At 44.8% G+C, this 19,769-nt stretch overlaps 1 protein-coding gene across 1 annotated transcript in view; it reads left to right on the top strand.

The window, feature by feature from the left end:
* Nucleotides 1–19,769, top strand: part of cpne4a (copine IVa) — a 102,755-nt gene that overhangs the window by 45,616 nt on the left and 37,370 nt on the right. Inside the window, exons 4-7 of the mRNA XM_005744196.1 lie at nt 3,737–3,811; nt 5,977–6,060; nt 7,447–7,536; nt 19,275–19,373. Of these exons, the coding sequence (XP_005744253.1) occupies nt 3,737–3,811; nt 5,977–6,060; nt 7,447–7,536; nt 19,275–19,373 (348 nt within the window). The remainder of the gene's footprint in view (nt 1–3,736; nt 3,812–5,976; nt 6,061–7,446; nt 7,537–19,274; nt 19,374–19,769) is intronic.

Genomic DNA, 19,769 nt, shown 5'->3' with positions numbered 1-19,769 from the left:
GACGTCACAAAAGGCGCACATCTTTGACGCTGCGTTTTTTTTCCATTTTTCTCGTCCACACGTAAACGCAAAAACTGAGTTTTCAAAAATCTCCACCCTGGCCGGAGTTTTTAAAAATCTCCGTTTTCAGTGACCGAGAACGCCGTTTACGTGCGGACGGAAGTTGCGAACGCATAGAAAAATCTGCGTTTTCAAAAATACCCGGGTACGTGTGGACGTAGCCTTCATTACAAAGCTTTCTTCGTTATGAATTAGCATAGATGTTTTTATTGAACATTTGAAGAACCAGCAAAAAAAACAAGCTCTTGTAGAGGACATAAAGTCAGAGATAGAAACTACAGGTGCATCTAGTGGAGGTAGAGCTGCTGCAAAAACCCACAGAGCCCAGCAGATCGTTACATTTGTGATTGACATGACATTGACCAATCAGATGAAAGGAAGAAAAATAGGGTCAAAATTCGTACTTGTAACTTGCAGGTTTTTTTTTGGCTAAGTCCACGCACAAATTCTTTTCACACATACGAAACTGATTTACAAGTACAAAATATTTATGACCACATTTTGAGCCCATACGTCTCCTCCTCCTCTCACGGGGTTTTTCTCTGTCAGCTCTTTCCTCTCTGTGAATTTAAAGTTTGTTTCTGTGCCGTTTACACTTCGTGACTGCCAGACATTAAAGCCTCCATCAGACGGGGATTTTCATTGTTGTTCTGGTCGCAGCTCTGATAGCAGGGATCCTCTCAGCTGGACCGAGGACGGCCGGCGTCTGCTCCTCACACAGATTTGCTCCTTTATTTATCCCCAAATTCACAGCTGGAAAATCCCCCTCTGATGTTCCTCTTCACCTCTGTGCACACATGAAATGCTTCATGGGGATTTATTTCAAAGGGATTTCAGTGCAGGAAGAAGCTGCAGTTACAGAAAATTAAAGCTTTGGTTGCGTTTCCTTCGCCCCTCCCTCCTTTTGATCCTGTCCCCTTCTGTCCTGTCTCCTTTTCCCCCTCCTATCCTCTTCCCCTGTTTCCTCTTCTTTCCGTCTGCAGATGAACTCTGTGTTTTCATGAAGATAAACGGTGTGTTTGTGTTGTTTGCATGTGTGTAGCGATGTGACATCTCTCCACGTGTGATCTGTGATCAGCTGTTGTCTGAATGCCATCCGTCACCATGTAAACATGTCAGCGATTCAGCAGGAAACCGACGTTTATGATAAATGTTCATCAGGTTTGAGATCTCTGGTTTTATCAGGACTGGTGAGTTATTCAGTTGATTGGAGGCCTTGTTAGCCTGATGTTGGTCTATAAATGCGTCTCTTCCTCATTAGTCAAACAACATATTTCACACTGCCCAGGAAATGAGCTGTGATGCTTTCAGTCTGTGGGTTCAATTTGCTCAGCTGTTTGTTTATCTGCCTCGTAATATGTCGTCTTAATTAATTTTGCAGGGATTATGTTGTTGGGCCTTTTTCATGTTTACAGCTGGATTTGACTTACGCTGACGGTCAGAATGCACGCTGCATTGCTGGCTGTGCTCGGGCTGCGTCGTGCTTTATCCAGCTAGAAGCTGCTGAGGTGCAGCTGCTCAGGAACTGTAGTGATGCTTTCAGACAAACTGCTCTCCTCACGTCTGTTTATCCTGGCAGAAGCTCAACACTCGCGTCAGAATTTTCCACAAACTGCTGAAAGTGGCAGAGAGATACAGACTAAGGAAAGCAGTGTGTAGATGTCCGATGTCCCCACTAAGATGCAAAAACGTCTGTTTGTTTTGAGCATTGTGTGTTTTGACCTCGGGGTGAATTTGCTGTGATGTCCACTCCTCAGACGTCTGGCACGTTAACTTCAAATACTTGGCTTTCTAAGCGTTCCCACATGGACGGGCATCAACATCTGCTTCTCTGAGATCATCGCTAAAGTCTTTCCTCCTTGGAACTGTTAACACATCCGAATGATTCAGACCAACAAACATTTACAGAGGAGCTCACACTGACAGAGGAACAGTTAAGTTAAGTCCCTCTGCCTGGCTGCAGGGAGCCCGTGCTTAGTTTTTCACAGTGTTTCTGCATTTTGACTTAACTTTTGTTAAAAAATGTTACAATGTGTCATGTGTTGGTTATTTTTTATTGTCCTAAGACATGTAAGGACGTCTTATGTCCTGACATGCAAAATATGCACTTCCTGTTTCACTAACCAGTCCAGAACATGATGTCAGTGTTGGTGTGGAGTACAGGAAGTGAGCCCAAGTAAAAATGAAGGCGAGCTGTTTATTGGCTCATTCAAAACTGAACAAATCCACAAAACCCAGCAGAGCAGAGAAAGCAGCTCAGACAGGTGAAGACAGCAGGGGTGGAGCAGGTGGTCGGTAAGGATGGGAAAACAGGAAAGACAACGTAACCTTCAACCTGTGTTGGAGAGCAATGTAGCGTCAGGGACGTGCGGCTCTTTAAATCACCATGGCAACGTATGCTGAACACGTCCTGGTCTGGAGCATGTTATGTTCTCTTCACCTTACAGTGCAAAGCACCTCGAGGTGACAGCTGGTATGATCTGCTGCTAAATAAATAACAGTGAACTGGACTGTGTGCAGCACGAGTGCCGCCTTCCACCAGGTTAGACTTTATGCTCATCTCAGCCGTTCCTCTGAGAGCGTCTGATGAAGCAGTCGATGCTCAGATGATTCGTTTTCTGTAGAGGAAGAGGAATGAGTGCCAAACTGCCTTTTTATGTGACTGAAGCAGAGACAGCATCATCACTGACTGGATGTTTCAGAGCAGCTCACACAAAGAAAGCTGTGAAACTTCATAGTTTACTCCTCAGGAAGTAGCACACAGGCAGGCACGGACAGACGGGTGAGAGGTCTGAAAACGGAAACCAAAACTCAACAACTCCACATCAGTCAAACAACAATGAAACCAGGATTCAAAAATACAAAGCCCCGAGACCATGACATCACATGGCTCCACCCACAGTCTGATCAGCTGTATGCTAAACGAGGAGCTGGAGTCACTCCGGTGCACAAACTTATTATGTAAGAAAAGAAAGTCGGACCCTGAAACTCTGTTGGTGCTTTATGCATAAAGAGGATTTGAAACGAATGACTGAAACTCCTGAGAAAACGGCTTACTACGCCTGTTATACAGTCACACGTTCCTGCAGTCATTGGAGTCGCCCCCTGCTGGTCACTAGCAGTAATGCATGTGTACACTTAGCTTCACTTCTTAGAAGCAGAAGCTGCGTCTGCAGAGCGGCTGTCATCAGAAACCTTCTGCTGTTCTGCACTAAACCTGCCGCCCAGGTGTGGCAGCATCACGTTACCATGACAACAGGCCGTATAGCCACACTTTTTTATAACTACGTCTGGGTTTATGCAGCGGGACAGTGACAACGCTGCCCGCATCAGGAAATGCTGGAAGTCGCAGCTTTAACCTGTAAAGGTTTCCCTGTGTGTCTGTAAGCATTAAACTCCAGAACGTTGTTTTTCTGATTCTCCACGTGCTGCGTTTTCATCTGCAGCAGCGCGCGCACTTTCCCCATTAGCCTGACTGAGCACTTTCAGCCTTTTGCTTTACATTTCCTTGACTTTGATGCTAAAAGTTGCTCATTGTTTTGGAGGAGCTCCCAGAGCAGGGTGGCTCGTTTGATCTCACAGAGTCTGATCTGAATATTCAGAGTTTGTTGTTGAGTTGATGGCTGCACCCTGGTTTCATAATGAGGCTCTTATCAAAGGGAAAATGTGCTTTCAGATCACAGCAGAGGAGCTGACGGGCAACGACGACTACATCGAGCTCTCCTTCAGCGCCAGGAAGCTGGATGATAAGGTAAAAACTGCACCTGGACCAGGACCCCCCACTTACCTCCTGAATGTCTTTCTCTTTATTTTGTCCAACAATTTAATAAATGTCACTTTTCAATTCTTTTGTTTGTTTGTTTGGTTGATTTTTTTTGTAAATAGAATTTTAATTAAATTCTATAATAAGGTAAGAAGGGCATGGGCAGTGTTTGGGCTGCGGCTCTGTTTAGTTTATGTTTTTTTATGTCAGACGTTACCTCAGTGACATGCGAATTTATCGTCTAATGCTAGTTAGCTTGATTAGCAAGCTGCTTATTTATTTATTGATGCAACGCACAGATGCTTCGCTAATTAGTGCAAAATAACTAAAAAATAAAACCACTGAATAAGATTCAACTCCAAAATACAAAATTGTAGGATTTAAGAATTATAATGTTTGTAAGATAAATACATTAAAAGCCTCCTACAGGACACATTATGTCCAGTTTAAGTACTCATAGGATTGGACGAGGCTCCACCTGCGGAAACCTTCCTATTAAAGTGACTGAATTATCAAGTTGGAGGACCTCACCACTCTCTGCGAACTGTTATAAATGGGGAAAGTCTCCATAAAGTTTACTTCTGCTGCAATTTTTAAACATGGGGGACTATGGGGACGGACTCACTGCTGGAGCCTCTGGTGGATGTTAGAGGAATTGCAGGTATTGGCTTCTTTTTCAGCAGTTTGCAGAACATCTGCACCAGCTCAGCTGCAGCGTTTCAAAGTACATAATATAAATACAACAACAAACAGAACTTTAGAAAGCTAAGTGTACTCTAAGTAGTTATAGTACATCTGCCCCATACACCACACGGTCACAGGAAGACCTTTTTAGTTTAGGTTAAATGATGAAAAGTAAAAAACATAAATAGTTTTCGATGCATGTATCAGTGTTTTGCATTAATGAGAAATGACACATCCTGATAGCATTGTGTGGGGTTACAGTACTCAGAGCTCACAGGGCTAGCATTCAAACAGCCACCGTGAACATGAGTGGGAGTCATCAGTCACTGCAGGAGTCTCAGGCATGGCGGGCTCTGAAACCCACGCCACAGAGTGTAACCACAGCATCAGTGAAGTAATGATCACAGCGACAGGGTAAACATCACAAGCCTGAGAGTCGCTGACGCTTTCTGTACTTACTGAATGAAAGCATTACTCAGTGGTTACGTTCATAACGCAACACAATCATCTGTCAGCAGATTTTAAAATGTTTCATGTTAAAGCAAACTAAAAACAAAGAAAAGAAACAAGATGCATTTAAAAACTGATCCAAGTCTGAAGATGTCAGTAAAAATCCAGAAGACAGAAACTCCGCAGAGGAAAACAGACAAAGGAGTTTTAATTATTACGATTATTTAAACCTTTAAACATTCATAATGTGATTTCTTTTTTTTTGAACAGGGGAAAATAATCAATATAATTACATACAGGAAGTCCAATCCAAAACAGGACATCAGCCAACTATCAAAGTAAAGCAGAGACAGCTGCACACCAAACACAACGACAGAGGCAGAAAACACAGAAACACCAGAATAACCAGAAAATCACAACACAATCTATCACTAACACTACTGATCAGAATGATATTGGTAAAACTGAACCTCATCACTAGAACAACAACTAAGAAGTGAAAACAGGAACCAAAAACGTCTAATATCACAAAAACTTATTAAAACTTCACTGAACCAAACCAGGTTTTTATAACTTACCTGTTTATTATTGTGGGCGTGGCCTCTTTGCCTGACAGATGGGTCCCGACACTGAGACGTCTGAATGTTGTTGTGCCCTGGAGCATGTTAATGTAATCACATTACACAGATAATGTGCAGCTTTAGCTTTCCGATCCATGACCGTGGATTCAGCTTGCTGACTAAGCTAGCTATGGTTAGCTGATATTGTTAGCCTCGTGCTCATTTTAGCTCCAATAAACCAACATGTGACAGCAACAACTCTAAACTCAAGGATCCAAAATGTCCACAAACCATCTGGTGGCTACGTCCATCTTTTATATCCAGTCTGTGCTGGTTTGGAAACAGACTGTGGACAAACACCAGGGGGCGCTGCATGTAAAGCCAGTATGAACATGATCAGACTGGATGTCCCGACTGTGTCTCTGGTGTTTGCCGTGAACTCTGCGTTTGTACTTTTAGGACTTCTTCAGTAAATCGGATCCGTTCCTGGAGATCCACAGACTGAACGATGACGCCACGCTGCAGCTCGTCTACAGAACGGAGGTACAAACACACATCGACACACTCGCGTCCTCCACTCACACAAACACCACCGTTAACATTAAAGGCTGAATTATTCAAACTGGATTCAACACATCATCCTATCAAAAACAGTGGAATACAGCAGTCCACTTGTTTACTATTATTAATAATAATAATGCTTCGTGGTTAGTTTTGGTGTCATAAAAGTCATGTTTTATAATCTGGTTCATGGTTCTTCATGTGAACAGTGAGTTCAACTTTAACTTGTTTCTACGACTTTGCTTAGATGGACTTTGGTGACCTGGTAGGTGAATGTTCCCCCAGAGGTATTTCTTGGCTGACTCATTGTGTTGATCTGATTTTCAGCCTTCTGTGTGTCTGCTGTGTCTCTTTGGGTCATGCAAGCTTTGCACTCTCCACCTCCCTCGGTGGGATTCAGGCGGACGGAGAGTTGGAAAAGACAACATATACTCGAAAGAGAGAAACTTGCTTCTGAGAGCATTAAAGCTGTCAGTCAATGCAGTTTTGTTTATATATATGTAAGCTGCTGAGTCGTTAGCTGTAGCTGCACAGCTTGGATTCCTCTCATCCGTCAGCACATTGAGATTTTTCAACAGGTCCCACAGAGCAACAGTCCTCCCCAGCTGACAGCAGGGACATCCTTTCTGATTACTTCCTCCCGTCTCCAATTTAGCTCCTTGCCTGCGGCTCAGTGTGAAAAAAGCAGGCCGCTGTCAGGCAACAAGTTTCCCTGGATGGAGGCTGTGCTTCCATCACATGATCGTAGAAGGTCATGCAACAAGTTGACAGCTGCTTCCAGCTCCCAGCTGCTTCACCCTGCGTGGTTATTATAAAGCTGGAGAGCAGGGTTCGACATAACCAATGGCCCTATAAAAGCTGCTGATTGGCCAGCTGCTGGGCAGGGAGGGTTTCCACCAATCAGTTTGGAGCAAGCCCTCAGTACCAAAAAGTTTCTTTCTTGCAGTCAGCCGTCTGTTTGCACATTTAAGGAAGTCTCTGACCTTATCGCTCTTAGTGGCATGGAAACACGAGGAGAGCGTTTCTCTTACACCTGTGAGTAAAATGAAATCCAGGCAGACTTAAATGAGCCAAAGATGGAAGAAAAATGTGTTAAAGCATCGTTTTAATTAACACAACACACACTTCCAGGAAACACACCAGGCTGGAAAAGCGAGGATGACTCCTTTCAGCCAGCGGTTCTCCTCAGAGCTGCTGCAGGTTTACACCGTTTAGGACGCAGCAGGATGCAGCAGGACGCAGCAGGATGCAGCAGGACGCAGCAGGATGCTGCAGGACGCAGCAGGATGCTGCAGGACGCAGCGCTCCGCTGAGACGCAGCGCGAGCTGTTTTTAGACCTGACCTTGCTCTGTGTTTGTCTCTCTCAGACCGTCATGAATAATCTCAATCCTGTGTGGAAAACCTTCAAAGTTTCCCTCAACTCGCTCTGCAGCGGAGACCATGAACGCAAACTGCAGGTACTCACACACACACACGCACACACACTTTGACTAAAGATCACAGTCCACCACACACACATTCCCACAGCTCCTTATTCCTCACAGCCACTGGGCTGTGGGAGGAACCCACTCAGGAACAAGCAGAACACAGAAACCTGCGAACATCATTTCCAGAGACCTTTCACTGACAGTTAAATGGTGTTAAAACAACAGTTTTTGCACATTTTGCTGAAACTGAACTCGATTTGGAGAAACATCAAAGTCATTAGACGCTCTGCTGTTCATCCGCTCTGCAAGCAAACCAAAGGTCATGACCCTGACCACAAACAAAGTGACAATCTGTCCTTTGAAGTTTTAACAGTTATATGTAAAGTCTATAAAATGAGGCAAATTGATGCTAATTAGTGTTGAGTGAGCTGGATTCTCTTCAGGCCTCTGACCATCACAAAAGGAGCTTATTGATGATTTTTGGTTCACCTGCACTAGAGCTGGGCGATATGAGATTTTTTCATATCACGATATGTTTTTTTCATTTCAGGCGATAACGATATCCATCACGATATAAGCCAAATAACTATATTTGTAAGATTTAAATGTGCCGTTGCTCACAAGTAAAATGTGAAATAATCAGCAGCTTGTTTTTATTTAAATATTTATTTCCCATAATAAGTTCAACAGGGTAGATGTACTTAAGGAACACGAGACTTTTTCAGATAAATAAAGGCAAATATTGCAAACTACACAAAAGGCAGCCGCTAAAGCGTTTAAGTTTCAAAACAGAACAAATGAAACAGACTAAACTGTCAATTCCACTTAGAAACAAAATATTAATTCTAAAAATAAATCTTAGTTTGTTTTACAGAAGAACAGACAAAACTGACTAACTTTTGTCAATATCGGCATTGGAACCATCATCTGTTTTCTCTTCGGTAACGCACTCATTTCCTCCATTACCGGGCGGTACGGCGGCTGGCTGCTTCCCAAACAAATACACACGTGCGGCTTGGCACTTGTGCTGTACGTAACAAGTCACGTGATGTGACGCTGCGGCTGTGATTGGTTCGGCTCTGCGCTACTTAATTTGGATTGGCTGTTCTTTTTTTTTTTTAAGAGGACAAGCGCGATGAGGCCTATCGCAATAGTTTAATTTTTCTATCGAGAAAAAGTTATTTCGCAACACATATGTTATCGTTCTATCGCCCAGCTCTAACCCGCACTTTCATATAGACAAAGAAAAAATTGAACCTCAGAGGAAGTCAAGGAGGATTGTAGGATTTCATCCAACTATGATCACACATCACACTGCGAGACGGAAACTGACACATCAGTGCTGAACAGCAACAATTCCCTTAAGGCAGGATGGACAGATAGATGGAGAAGGCTACGTTCACACTGCAAATCCGACTTTTCTGACCCTCTGCGATCCATCTATCCGATCGTGCTATGACAGGGTGAACGGCACAAATCCGATATTTTCAAATCCAACCTGGGTCACTTTGGTATGTGGTGCTGAATCTGATATGTATCTGATGTTTCAGAAAGCGGCTGCTGTTTGATGGTCATGTCGCATTAAATCCGTCACTGACACAAGACAGACGCCGATTATCAGCCTCTGCACGGAGGTAGCAGCCACTGCTCAAACACACGATGAACTATTTACAAGAATTTATTCACAGAAATTAGATTCAAGGTTAACACAAGAATTTACACGAGTAGAAGCGACACAGGGCAGGGGACCGTGGGAGATCGAGGCCAGGAACTGATTAATCACGGGGAGGCACAAAGAGAGCGACAGAACGGAAACTTGGCAGGTTTAGACAGTCTTGATCTGAGGGAGGTGTCCATGAGACTGTCGTATGTGGGGAGATAACACGTTGAGATGTGGGGGTCCTGTTCCCCTGAGGGCATGATATGACAGGCAGGAGGGCAGGCAGGTAATCGAGCTGATCATTGGGCAGACTGTAGAGGAGAAAGCAAACTGAAGCAGCACCAAAGAGTGAACACAGCAGGAGGTGAATCCGGTGGAACGCCAAAGGCAGCAGGACAAACTGGGGAGGACTGGAAGGAAGTGCTGGTTTAAAAACCGTCCTGCTGATTGAATGAGGCGCAGGCGAGATGATGGAAGCGCCGCCTCCGAGGACGGATCCTGGGATACAGCCCACACAGACAGGAAAACAGACAGTTATCACTGAGTGATTTTTCCTTCTCATTGTTTGTCTGGACCCGACGTCGAGACTACACATGGAGCAAAGAGTCCTGGGAGATGTTTCATCATAAAGCCAGACTTTGATCTTCTGACAGCTGATGAAAGGACAAAAACCTATTTTTATAAATGTCTCCATGTGGCTGCAGTCAGAGCTGCTTTTACTTCCACTGCTGAGTTCGTCCCTGTGCTGCGACCCTGTGCACACTTGTCATGTCCTCACAGGTTGCAAGTGCACACAGTCTGCTGTCTCTTGTGTCAGTCGATGGATGTTGTGGCTCCAGTCTAAATGCAGACGTCTGATTGGCTGCAGCAGCAGGTCAAACTTCAGTCAGCAGGGAAGCAAAACTTTCATTCTTTGTTTATTCGAGTTTTATTGACTGCTGGAATTTTTGCACATTTCCAAACTAACTTTGCATCGACTGCTTCACCGAGTCTCCAGCATCTTTTCTGTTGCTTGTAACCTGAAACTACGGCTCCGTTTGTCCCAGAGACGGGAGGTTTTTACCTGACAGAGCCGAGTGACTCCAGAGGAACACATCCATCATCGCTCTTCCTGCCCTCTATTCACTATCCACCATTTTTGGCCCGAATTTCCTTCAATCATTCATGGGGGCCAGAGGCTGGACCCCTGTCAGCAGCACAGAGATGAGGTTTGAGGAGGTCAGCCACCTCCAGTGAAATGATCAGCAGCAGGACAGCGGGATGTCCCGAGGGGAAATGGATCCAAGGAAATGATGAATTTTAGATTGCTGCAGACTGGGGGAGGGCTCCTGTGATCAGAGGGCAGCCTGTGCTTCCAGTTCCAGCTTACTCCCTGCAGAAAATATAAATGTGTTTTAATAGAAACCTTTTTGTAATACGGTGTAATTCCAAAGTTTACAGTTTGTGGTTCTAATTTCTTTAATTTCACGAGGATCTCAGAGTAGAGCCGCTGCTCTTCCACGTAGAAAGGAGCCCTTTCACGTGCTTCAGGGTCTGAGTGAGGTGTTTCCAGGAGGAAGGAGATGTTTCAGGCATGTTCAGCAGCTCCTGTGAGGAGACCCGGGCCCTGCTGGAGAGATGATAACTGTGAGGAGACGAGGTCCGGGTATCTCCATTTGAATGTTGGAGCTGGAACGAGATACAAAGCAAAGAATAGATACAATTTCTGCTAATTTATGACATTATAATCCCAAGTGTTTTCTGATAAGTGAACAACTTTAAATGAGTTTCCCCCTGAATATTTCCTCCCTCCTGTCCAGCAATCTTGCGTGCGGTTGTTCCGTCTCTGCTAAACCTCCCACAGCCGTCACACTTCACACACAGTTTTTGGAGAGGCGCCTGCAGCGGTGGGACGGTGGAGGAGTGAGTTACATGGATGACACAGAATTACAAACCAGAGCGTTTTTAAACAGCGAGATGTTTCCTTAAGGTGTCAATCACACGTAAGCAAATATTACAACTGCGCCGTTGGAAATTACTGTTGGACATGTTGATGGTAAAGTTAAGACAGGAGGAGGGAGCCGGCTCAGGTGGTACAGCGGGCTACCCACTAATTTCACAGCTGGCGGTTTAATCAGCTCCTGCTGCTCGCTGGCCTCTGGCTGGTTCAGCCGGGAGGAGAACCGGTTTACTTTTACAACAAAACATTGTTTTGACTGACTGTTTCACATTAAAAGCATGATGTGCGCTCACAGCCACTATGACTTACCTCCACATTTCTGTTACCTCTTCTGATTCAAATTAAAGTTCAGCAAACTGCAGTTTAGAAAATGCAGGAATTTATAAAAAAAAGATTTCAAAGTAAGAAAAAAGAGCCAGCTAATACAGACGAGGCGCCGAGGGTCAAATTATGGCAAAACACTTTTAAAAAGCTGAGCAGATAAAATGGAAACGTCGACTTTAAATCTGATCTACTCCACGCACACGGGGATTTCACTGTCTGCATAAATCGCAGCCACGTTTAAGACCTCCCTCACTAAAACCCTGCTTTCTTCTTAGTGGGCGAATTCTGGAAGCTTACCGAGGGGCAGCAGGCAGGCTGTTTGTGTCTTTACTTGTTAGAACTGAGCTGCGATCCTCCAGCAAGACTTTCAAAATAAAAGCGATCGCACTGTTCTCAGATTGATCAAGAAAAACTGCTACGATGCCCAAACACTGATAACACAATCTGCTATTAATGAGAAACAGGAGGAGGAGCCAGTGCACTGAAAAACAGGAAGTACTCTCAGGTGTAATCCTTACAGCTGGGGAGGAGCTGAGAATAACTCTTGAGATCAGCAAACAGGCAGGTAATATTAAAATTCACCTGCTGACATGAATCCCGTCCGAGTGGAGGTTTGTTATCGTTACCTGAAGCCATTTTCATCAGAGCCTGTGCGGCTGTCAGGTTAAAGCTGCACAGAGACCAATAGAGATGGACTTTATTAAATGGGGTCAGACAGAGGCAGGCTTATAGCTGCTGGATATCATTTAATGGGTTCCTAAAAGGAGACAAATAAAGGTGATGAATAACTGTCATCGGCAGCTTTAGCAGACTGAAGCAGGCTGTTTGCTTCATGTTGTTCTGCTTCAGGCTGAAAACCTGCTGCTTCTAAAAGCTCATTTAGCGCCGAGGCCCAGTTACTGCGCCTAAACATCCATCATCGAGAAGAAAACCTTTCAAATTAAAATGCTGCTCTGATATTAATGTTTTATTTTTCCTGTGAGGTGAACACAGATGTGGGGGAGGTTTCTGTTACATGAACAGCCCTGTGTCTCATAGCTCCAAACACCTGGATAAAGCTCAGTGTTGTAATTATCTGTTTACAGCTGCAGTGAAAATCCACCCGAGCTGGTACGATGCAGAGACTGGCCACACTAGCTAACTTCCTGCTAATTACATTTTAGTGCCTTTAGCCAAAAGACAGAAGAGCAGTCGTCGGCTGGGCGACGTATCACAGGCAGCGCTTCACCACTGTGACGCCCACACAGAGTTTTTGCACCAACAGGGTGATTCCCAGATTTCTGTTAGCTGAAAATGTGGCGTATCTCAGCACGGTGTGTCTGCTGGACAAAAGGCAAAGGGGGGCGTGGGAGGGCTAAAAACTATCTAGATAATAGGAACAACATCTAACATTCATGTTCTTGTGAAAAATTCAGCAAAGACCTCACACAGGACTGAGGAGATTCATCTGCTGTTCACTGTTCACCCATCAGAAATGTTCTCAGAGGAAGAGCGCCTGTCATGAAGCCATTCTTAGTGAAGAGAAGTGGGAGGAAAGGCATTCTTGGTTCAAATCATCATCAGTATGTATGGTAAATGAACCAATTCTTATATAGTGCTTCTCTGATCTACTTAAGTCCCAAAAGGTTGATTCTGTTCATCTGGACGTTTCAGTGGGAGGAATGTTTCAGGCTCAGCTGGCTGCAGGTTTCCAACCTTATGAACAGCACATTTGCACCACTGAATGAACTTTTTATAAGGTTAGGGAAACATGCAGTCAGCTGAGCATGCATCAAGATACTCTACTTAAGCACTTCATGTCTCGTGACACGTCTCATTTGCCAGTAGCATTAGAGATCTTATCAAAATTCATAGAATTACAGATGCTGAAAAGAATAGTCAGGTGTTGAGCCACCAGATGCAGTAACATCTGGAAACATCTGATTGACAGCAGCTTCATTTTTCACCGTGACAATGATCCAAACACACCGTCTGTGGAAGCATAGATAGATGAAGGTTGTTAGAATTGTACAAACACGTTTCATTAAATCGCTGCACCTGCTGTTCATTTTTCTTACAACAGATAGAGAAGTGAGACTTGGCTCAAGATTCTTGCACAGTGCTGTTCATTAGGCAAGCTATAGCTGCACAATAACTTATACCCTGTATTATAACATCTTGAGTCCTAACTTCAATTCAATTCCACTTTATTTACACAGCGCCAAATCACAGCAACAGTCGCCTCAAGGTGCTTTACATTGTAAGGTCGACCCTACAATAGTACATACAGAGAAAAACCCAACAATCATATGACCCCCTATGAGCAGCACTTTGGCGACAGTGGGAAGGAAAAACTCCCTTTTAACAGGAAGAAACCTCCAGCAGAACCAGGCTCAGGGAGGGGCGGGGCCATCTGCTGTGATTGGTTGGGGTGAGAGAAGGAAGACAGGATAAAGACATGCTGTGGAAGAGAGACAGAGGTTAATAACAGATATGATTCAGAGAGGTCTGTTAACACACAGTGAGTGAAGAAGAAGTGCATCATGGGAATCCCCGGCACTTCCCCCCTAACTTAATGTTAAAAACGTTTTTGTGAAGTTGGACCCTTTACACACAAACAAGACACATCATTATCATCATCATCATAGTTTATTTATATAGCACTTTAAAAACACACAAGGCTGACCAAAGTGGTGAACAATAGAAACATAATAGATCCCATAAGAATAATAAATATCATAAAATAACAAACATAGCGAAAACAATAAAATACAAGTCAGTCAACCACTGAGTCAAAAGCCAGTGAATAAAAATGCGTTTTCAATCTGGATTTAAAAACCAGCACTGATGTCGATCGCCTAATGTGAAGAGGAAGATTATTCCAAAGCTTAGGAGCCACGATAGAGAACGCTCGGTCTCCTCAGTTTCAGCCCTGATTTGGGGACTGAGAGCAACAGCTGCTCAGCTGACCGGAGCGAACGAGTGGGGACATAGGGCTTCAGCAAATCAGACAGATACGCAGGTGCCAGACCATTTAAAGATTTAAAAACCAATAAAAGAACTTTAAAATGAATCCTAAATTCAATTGGAAGCCAGTGCAGGGAGGCCAGAACCGGAGTAATGTGCTCAAATGTCCTTCTACCAGATAAAAACCGTGCCGCAGCATTCTGGACTAGTTGCAGGTGTGTCAGAGTGCCCGGTCCAACCCCTGTTAAAAGGGAGTTGCAATAATCCAAGCGTGAGGTTATAAAAGCGTGGATACCAGTCTCCAAGTCACGCCTTGAAAGAAAAGGTTTAACCTTCGACAGACGCCTGAGATGATAGAATGACGATTTCACCACCCCATTCACGTGGCCATCAAAGGTAAGTGCAGAGTCGATTTTTAACCCAAGATTGGTAATCGAGCTCTTCAGGTGAAGGGTCAGAGCAGCAAGGTCAACATCAGGGATATCAGAGGAACAATTCGGGCCGAACAGAATTACTTCTGTTTTACGTTCGTTAAAATTTAAAAAGTTTAGAGCATCCATGACTTAACATCACTAAGGCAATCAAGCAGGAGTCTAAGTGGGGAGCTATCAGAACGACTGAAAGGAAAATAAAGCTGGCAATCATCAGCATATAGATGAAATGAGACTTTGTGTTTATGAAAGATTGCACCCAGTGGCAGGAGATGAAAACAGTAATGGCCCAAGAATAGATCCCTGTGGTACCCCCCACGGCAGAGGGGCCACAGAGGACGATGATGAGCCCAACTTAACACAGAAGCTGCTGTTTGACAGATATGATTTTATCCACAGGAGTGCCAAGCCAGAAATGCCCACACAAAGCTGTAATCGAGAGATCAGCAGGTCGTGATCCACTGTGTCGAATGCAGCAGTCATATCTAGTAGTATAAGCACTACGTGTTTACCACAGTCTGTCGTTACCAGAATATTGTTCATAACCTTTATGAGAGATGTCTCTGTGCTATTAAACAGCTTAAAGTCAGACTGAAAAACTTCAAACATCTGAGAGTTGTTTAGATAATCCATCAGCTGAGTGTGAACAACCTTTTCCAAGATCTTACTCAGAAAAGGAAGTTTAGAGATGGGTCTAAAATTTGACTGAACTGAAATATCTGAGCCTGGCTTCTTAAGTTAGGGATGAATAACTGCATGCTTAAACGCGCTTGGTACTTGACCTGACAAGAGGCTGGTATTAATTAGGTTCCGAATATGTGGTCCAACAGTAGGAAACACCTCTTTCAGAAAACGGGGGTGAGCGACATCATTCAGGGAACTACACGGGTTAGCAGTTAACACAAGCTTCTCGAGTTCAGGTAGAACAATTGGTTGGAAAGAAATAAGCAACTTTAAACATGCACAGCCGGGTCAACAGTGGAGGGTCTCAAACTGGCAACCTTATCCACAAAGAAATTAAGAAGCCTATCACACATAACCTCAGAAGACTGCAAAAGAACACGATCCTCTGCGTTCAGTACAGAATTTATGGTATTATACAGAACACGAGGGTTATGTGAATTAACAGCAATAAGTTGAGAAAAATAGGAGTTTTTGGCGGTCTTTGCTGCCCTCTGATAAGCTTTCCAGCTCGTCTTAAGAGCTTCCAGAGAGACGTAGAGCCGGTCCTTTTTCCATCGCCTTTCACATCTCCTACAGTCTCTTCTAATGGCTCAAGTAAAATCGGTTAGCCAAGGACTGGCCTTGGGTTTACACTGCCTGAGTCTTAGAGGTGCAACAACAGAGTCCAGATGAGAGAGTAATCCGTCTACGGAGGACGACTCAGAGGGACTGGACACAAGTTGTTCAAGTCGCGTTGAAAAATGCTCAGCAGCATCTGAGCCGAAGGCTCGATAGCATCGCGTAGGTGCACGGACGTGGTGACAGCACTTCTTTACAGTGGGACACAGACACTCCCCTCCGACTGTCACTGTGAACATATAAAGAGTCACGTTCACTTCCCAGCACACCTGTTCACCCCGCCCCTGCGCCGCCCTGAGAGCTCGCTGTGTCACCCCTCCTCTGCAGCCGGCCAGAGACCACACCCACGCCACAGTTTTATTTTAGTACAGATGTGAAGATATTTGACACACCTAGAAAGAATGAGTGATTTTACAACAAAGCAGCAGAAAATGATCCAAAATGCTGAAGAAAGAAGAAATACTAAAGATGAGTTATCTGCAAACTCAGGACGAAAACATTTAAGATCAGCAGGATGAGAAAGCGAGCAGGAACAGCTCGCATTATTGTTGCGTGACACCGGCTCCCGGTTATCGACGTTAAAGGTGAGGCTGCTCTCCGAGACAGGACATCACAGGTCTCAGGATTTGGGTGATGCATCCTCTGAGCTGCTAATGCAGCTGAGTGAATGAAGCCGTGAGTGCGACAGCTCATTAAAACTCTCAGCGTGTCGCCTCTCAGGTAGATGAATAGAAAGCGCTGCGATCCCTTTTCCTCTCTTTAATCCCGGATGGCTCTGCTAATTTGTGCGAAGAGGAGGTTTTTACACAGCTGCTGCCATCTCTGCTGCTGCTGATCTTCAGTATAATGAGGAGGGAAGGACACACACACATTTACACCCAGAAATAATCAGGCTCACAGTAACGTGTGCATATAAAAGCAGATGCAGATTTACCCACACTGATCTAATTTGCTCGCACACTTGACTCCAGATGTTTGCGACTCATCCCTTCAGCAAACACAGACACGTTTTTACCAAAGTCGAGTAGTTCTTCAAAGATTCGACGAGTGTTTGGGCTCATTACTGCCGCAGGGCGAATCCTTCTCAGAGATCAAAACAGAGGGTGGAGGATGTCTCTGAAGGATGGTCAGATTTGAGTCTGTGTGGGTTTGATGTGGGGTTGTATCGTCTTCTGTTTCTGTCACTAATCCCTGAGATTCATCAGGAAATTCAGCTTTTCCACAGTCCTCCACTGTGAGACGTCCTCTGAGCCCACAGGAGGGTTTGTACCTGTTTCTGAGGATGTTCCTGATCTTCTGATGACGAAGGTGCTCATGGCCCAGACAGTAGAACGGCTCATTTGTTGCACAGGTTCTGCAGTCGTGTCTAACTGGGAGTAGGTCAATGAGTTAAACCTGCAGAAGACAACCACACGTGGTACTTTTAAAGAGCGGGGAGCTGGTCTGCTTGGACCTCCTTCGACTCCATCGCCCACTCTTTCACGACATTAACGCTCAGGAAATTTGGGCACAGCTGAGGTTCGGGTGGGCTGAGGATCTCATCTGTGCTTTGTGTGGATGATGATGTTCAATTTGCTCATGTTTAGACTCACGCTGGTGGTCTGCAGCTGAGTGTGAAGAACTCTGATGGTGAAGTGCCCGCTGTGGGCATGAAGGCAGCGATGTAGATCTCACCAACGGCCTCGAGCTGTGGCTGGTGAACGAAAGAATGAGATGGTTCATACAAATGATGGAGGTGAGCTTCCTCTGAAGGGCGTCTGGGCTCAGCCCTAGACACGAGCTCAGACTCCCTGAAGAGCTGGTTGGATCAGGAGACCGAGGCCCATGCTTTGTCTTTCCTTTTTCAGGTTTAGCCGCTAAAATCACCTGATTTAGTTGCTGTTAATTGCATTCATCAGTTTTCAGCTGGAAGCTTGAGGCACAGATGTGAACCACAGCTACAGGTTGGTTTAGCTGGAGAAGCTGCTGAGGAGGAGTCAGTCTGACCTCTGACATGATCAGCATCAGCGATCTGCTTCGTTCTGACGGATGACGCAGAAACATAGTCAAACCTTTTTACATGTCAGAACGTTTCTAAATCCTCAAACTTCCCGAGTGTTTCCAGGATTACAGAGCTCCTGTGTAGAGCCTCTGAGCACGCACTGGGAAAACAGTGACTCGTGAAACTCTAATTGGTCCTCACAAAGATGGATGGGACACGCAGTAAATGTTCAGTGAAACTCCTGCATGAATATATGAAAAGATTAAACCAGCAGAGTGGAACTGGAACACGAGACTGTGTGTGTTTGTAAAGCCATGCAGCTCTTCCTCTCCGGCTCGCAGACTGCCAGCGCTCCTCTTCACCTCCTCCCATCTATTTTTCATGAACCCTGTCAAACTGTCCTGGATTCAGTCCGCCGTCTCTTCTCGTTTACTTCCCGTTCTGGTCCCGGTGCTGCCAGCGCGAGCTGTCCGCTCGCTCCGCTGGGAGGACTCGTCAGGTGGACGAAGCCTCCAGCTGGGCGTTTCTTTGAAGTGCGGTACAGTGAGGTTTAACTCGGGCTCGACACATCCTCATATTTATTTCACATCCTAACAGCGATGCTCTGAATCTACATATTAATGACACGAGTGTCTGTTTCCATTGCATCACCGAGCCGCTGCTGCATTTGTTATATTTCGCTTTGAGTTTTACTCAAGTTTATTTTCACAGTTTCAATGAATGTGAATGATTTTTAAAAGCTGCACCAAACTAATATCTTTCTCTCTACATGCCTCCTCGTGGTTTCAGTCTCTGCTGCCCAGAGAGACGCAGTCGACTCGTTAGAAACCACAGCGTGCTGAAATAAACCAGAAACACAATCATGTGAATACAGGAAATCCTATTTGATGTGGAGGTTTGGACAGACCTCCTCCTGCCATGCACCGCTCACACCTCAGCTCCGGGCTGAACTGCTTCTGTGTTTCGATTTGCCGAACAAGCTGTGACCTATAAACAACAAGAACAAAAACACAGGTTCAGTCTGAAATGATCTCCTTCAGTTCAAGGCAAACATCCAATTAATGAGCGAGCAGAAGCTTTGTGGGTCACAGCCGTAAATAGCAGGACACGGAACAGTGATGAAGCTGGGATCCGGCCTTGGATCATCCGGATGGAATAACTGTTTCTGTGTTTGTGTCCACTCAGTGCACCGTATGGGACTGGGACTCAAACGGGAAACACGACTACATCGGTGAGTTCGAGGCTACGTTCAAAGAAATGAGAGGCGCCATCGATGGACGGCAGGTGAGCGGCTGTCCTCTAAAACCTGAGCCGACCGCGTGTGATTCATACTTCAACCCTCTGTCTTCTGAGAGCGTGTTTGAAGCGTGATGTGTTCACTTACTGTTGTAATTGCTGGGAAATTATTGTGATTCAGCTGTGTGTTCTTTGACTGTTTAGTGGAAGTCAAATTAAATATGTGTTTATGTGGATTTATAGAATATCAGTTTCATGTACATGACAAGCCCGACGTCCCGGGGCTAGCGATTCTTCCAGTCAGGCTACCAAAATCTATCTCTGCCCTGCCCGTCGGGCTATTGTAGGAAAAATATATGTCAATGCTTTTGCATTCTTTCAGAAATGTAGCTGGGTAATTATGTCATTGGCATCGGTGAGCCACTGTCAATATGTGACATATTG

This window comes from Pundamilia nyererei, unplaced genomic scaffold (assembly GCF_000239375.1).
Source record: "Pundamilia nyererei isolate P.nyererei 1_Seehausen unplaced genomic scaffold, PunNye1.0 scaffold00139, whole genome shotgun sequence".
NCBI classification, from domain to species: domain Eukaryota; kingdom Metazoa; phylum Chordata; class Actinopteri; order Cichliformes; family Cichlidae; genus Pundamilia; species Pundamilia nyererei.
The sequence above is the reverse complement of the archived record's forward strand: the minus strand, read 5'-3'. Positions and strand labels throughout refer to the sequence as shown.